At 51.9% G+C, this 3,262-nt stretch overlaps 1 protein-coding gene across 1 annotated transcript in view; it reads right to left on the bottom strand.

Moving 5' to 3' along the window:
- The window catches only part of FAM166A (family with sequence similarity 166, member A), a 14,754-nt gene that overhangs the window by 6,111 nt on the left and 5,381 nt on the right, over nucleotides 1–3,262 (bottom strand). The window contains exon 3 of the mRNA XM_010152689.1: nucleotides 664–971. Within this exon, the coding sequence (XP_010150991.1) occupies nucleotides 664–971 (308 nt within the window). The remainder of the gene's footprint in view (nucleotides 1–663; nucleotides 972–3,262) is intronic.

Genomic DNA, 3,262 nt, shown 5'->3' with positions numbered 1-3,262 from the left:
TTATATCCAAGCCAGCGTTTGACTCGATAGGTCAAGTCGCTAATCTCTGCCTTCAGGGGATTTGCAGAGCCCCGGCTGGCTGTGACCTGACAAACGCTGTCTCTGGCTCCGGAAGAAACAAGGGCTCAATCGCGTCGGTCTGAGCGACGCTGGCCATGCCGGGCAACGCGCCACCAGCTCCACAGGCAAATCCCAATGCTTGTGTTTCAGCAAGGGATAACGATGGTGGGAAATTCAGGTGAGTGGTGGGAGCAGATAAGGGGTCAGAAACCCGGCACGTAAGGAGGGGTGCCAGGAGCACTCCCTTTTCAGGAGGAGGCGGGGGCAGGGCTCCCAGCTCACCCAAGCCTGGTTGCATAGCACAGTGTAACTCAAGAGCTCGTGACTGGGGTTGGAAGCTAAAACTCAACCAAATGGGAAGTTAAGCCTTTATGACTGGGAAGAGTAATTAACAATTTCCTGAAGACGTGGTGGATTTACTACTGCTAGAAACATTTGTGTATTTGACATTTGTCTACATTTTCTGCCCTTGCCGTCCATGCCCATATGAAAGTCCCTTCTCACCTGGACCGAGGAGAGCCCTTTCACGCCCGCCAGCCCCTAAACCCCATCCCTCCACAGCAGCATCCCTTACACGTGACTCTTCCACCCAAAGCCCCTTACCAGTTTGCTTCCTGCCAAGGCACTGCCGAGCTGGCCGGGTCCGTACCTTTCTTCTTCTCCAAAAGCCGGGCTCAGCTTGGGCAGCCGCCACTCTTGTCCCTCAGAGGCAGGATGGCATGAAATCTCCTGTGGGTATCCAGGCGGCAGTTGTATCCTTGGGACGTACCCACCAGGGTGGTGCTGGGACACGGGGTCCACGTGTGTCGTCATCGGTTCTTCCTCTTCTGGCCCCGGCTGAGGAGGTTTTGTCCCAAGGTCTGGCTCAGCAAAGCTTGTCACAGCCCCAGGCTTCTCATAGGGTGAGTACCCTGTGGGACAGACACCGAGTTAAAAAAGTGGCCGAATCAGGATGAGGAATTCCTGTTGCACTGGACCTGAGGGCCCCTCCATACCCCTCTGGAGTGAAGGAAAGGAGCCTGGACACCAAAATCATCCTATGGAATGCGAGTGCACCCCACGAGTGCCATCAGCCCCATCCAATAAACTGGCCTGCACAGGAAAACTGCACAAATATCAGTTCAATAACTTAAAATTTACTCTAAGTGACACCTAAGCTGTGAAATATCATCAGCCAAGTTACAAAGATTAAGGAAATAACCCAAAAATATCTTTTTCTCTGGGTGCTGTGTCAGCACACTCCAAACACAACCCCCCCTGCATCCAACCGTATCCTGGGCTACATCAGGAGAAGTGTGGCCAGCAGGGCGAGGGAGGGGATTCTGCCCCTGTACTCTGCTCTGGTGAGACCCCACCTGGAGTCCTGCGTCCAGCTGTGGAGCCCCCAACATCAGAAGGATATTGACCACTTGGAGCGAGTCCAGAGGAGGCCACGGAGATGCTCCGAGGGCTGGAGCACCTCTGCTATGGGCACAGGCTGAGAGAGTTGGGGTGTTCAGCCTGGAGAAGAGAAGGCTCTGGGGAGACCTTATAGCACCTTCCAGTGCCTGAAGGGGCTACAAGGAAGCTGGGGGGGGCTTTTTACAAGGGCCTGTAGTGACAGGACAAGGGGTAACGGGTTTAAATTGAAAGTGGGGAGATTTAGATTGGATATCAGGAAGAAGTTCTTCCCAGAGAGGGTGATGAGGCACTGGGACAGGTTGCCCAGAGAAGCTGTGGATGCCCCATCCCTGGAAGTGTCCAAGGCGAGGCTGGATGAGGCTGGGAGCAACCTGGTCTAGTGGAAGGTGTCCCTGCCCATGGCAGGGGGGGTGGGACTAGATGGTCTTTAAGGGCCCTTCCAACCCACACCATTCTATGATTCTATGATCCAACAAGGAATCTTTGCACTGGCTTCATTGCTGCTCATCAAGGAAAGGGTCTGTTGTAACTCTAGCTGAAAAAAATTGTCTTATGTCCCCTGTACACTAAATATCTCCACCCTGAGCTAGGGATGGAGCCCTGCAGCTTGAGACTCCACAGGGACAGCCGAGCTTGGCAACTTTTGCCTGACTTTCCCTTAAAAATATCCCATGACGTGGCTCCCCAGGCTGCCCTGGCCCCATGCAACACCTCCAGCCCAGGCGCTTCCTTGTGCCCTGGGCCAGGAGCGAAGCCAACTTCCCCTCCTCGGTGGTTATGCAGCACCATCGCTCTTACACCCCGCAACAACCTTTTCCTCATTGGAAAATTGTTTCTATGCCAGTCTTGTCTTTTTTTAAACAGACCAAATGCCTTCCATTTTTGTTCTCATAGGTCATCTCTTTTTTTCAGCCCTCCGGCCATTGCAGCCTTCCCCTGACCTCCTCGCGGGACACCCATATCGCAGCGCGAAGCCCACGGACACCGTCTTCCAGCAAAGGCCTCATCTGCAGGAAGTCCCAGGGAACAACCGTCCTGGCTCAAACAGCACAGGGCAAAATTCACCCCTTTCTGCAAGGGTACAAACTTCTGACTCACATTTAGGTTTGCATCTGCTTATAATTGTATTATAAAGTGTATATATACTGCGTATGGCTTTATAAAATACGTGTGCTCTGTACGTCTCTATTATTTGGTTGCTAGCCTGGACAGCAGTTGCTAAAGACTTGATAAAAGTGATATTTTCAATCTGGTGTGAAAATTCTAAAGCAGCATGGTCTTACTATTTCCTTCATGATTAATGAAAGCATTGCATCTACCTTTTTCTTTCTACCCTGCAAACCAGAGTAAAAGGAAAAATGAAGTTGTCTTGTACTTGAGAAATCCATACGAGTTCTTCTTTGTTACCCTGGGTTTTGCAAACTTATTGATTCAGAAAGGTTGCACAGCAAGGCACTAAATTAAAAGCCAGGAGAGCACCGTGCATTTGATTTGAGCAAATATCCACGTGGTTTCAGCCCAGGGAGCGGGCGCCTGCACACTTGGCCTGTGCCGTCACCCCCTCAGTGTCATCCTTGTGATCCAGCATAAACCCTGGGTGATACCCCCAACCAACAGAGCCTGACCTCGCCTCCAGGAGAAACACAACATGGGGTTCAACTGACCGAAAACACCAATATCTTGGTGCCCATCAACGAGGCTCCACCAAAAACAGACCTTGAGAAAGTCTCCGGACGGAGTTTGCTAAAGGCAACCGCTCAGACCCAACGCTGCCGTGAGCTCTTTGATCCCCATCACGTCA

The sequence above is a fragment of the Eurypyga helias genome, unplaced genomic scaffold (genome assembly GCF_000690775.1).
Source record: "Eurypyga helias isolate BGI_N326 unplaced genomic scaffold, ASM69077v1 scaffold14615, whole genome shotgun sequence".
Lineage (NCBI taxonomy): Eukaryota > Metazoa > Chordata > Aves > Eurypygiformes > Eurypygidae > Eurypyga > Eurypyga helias.
This window is presented reverse-complemented; position numbering and strand designations above follow the sequence as displayed.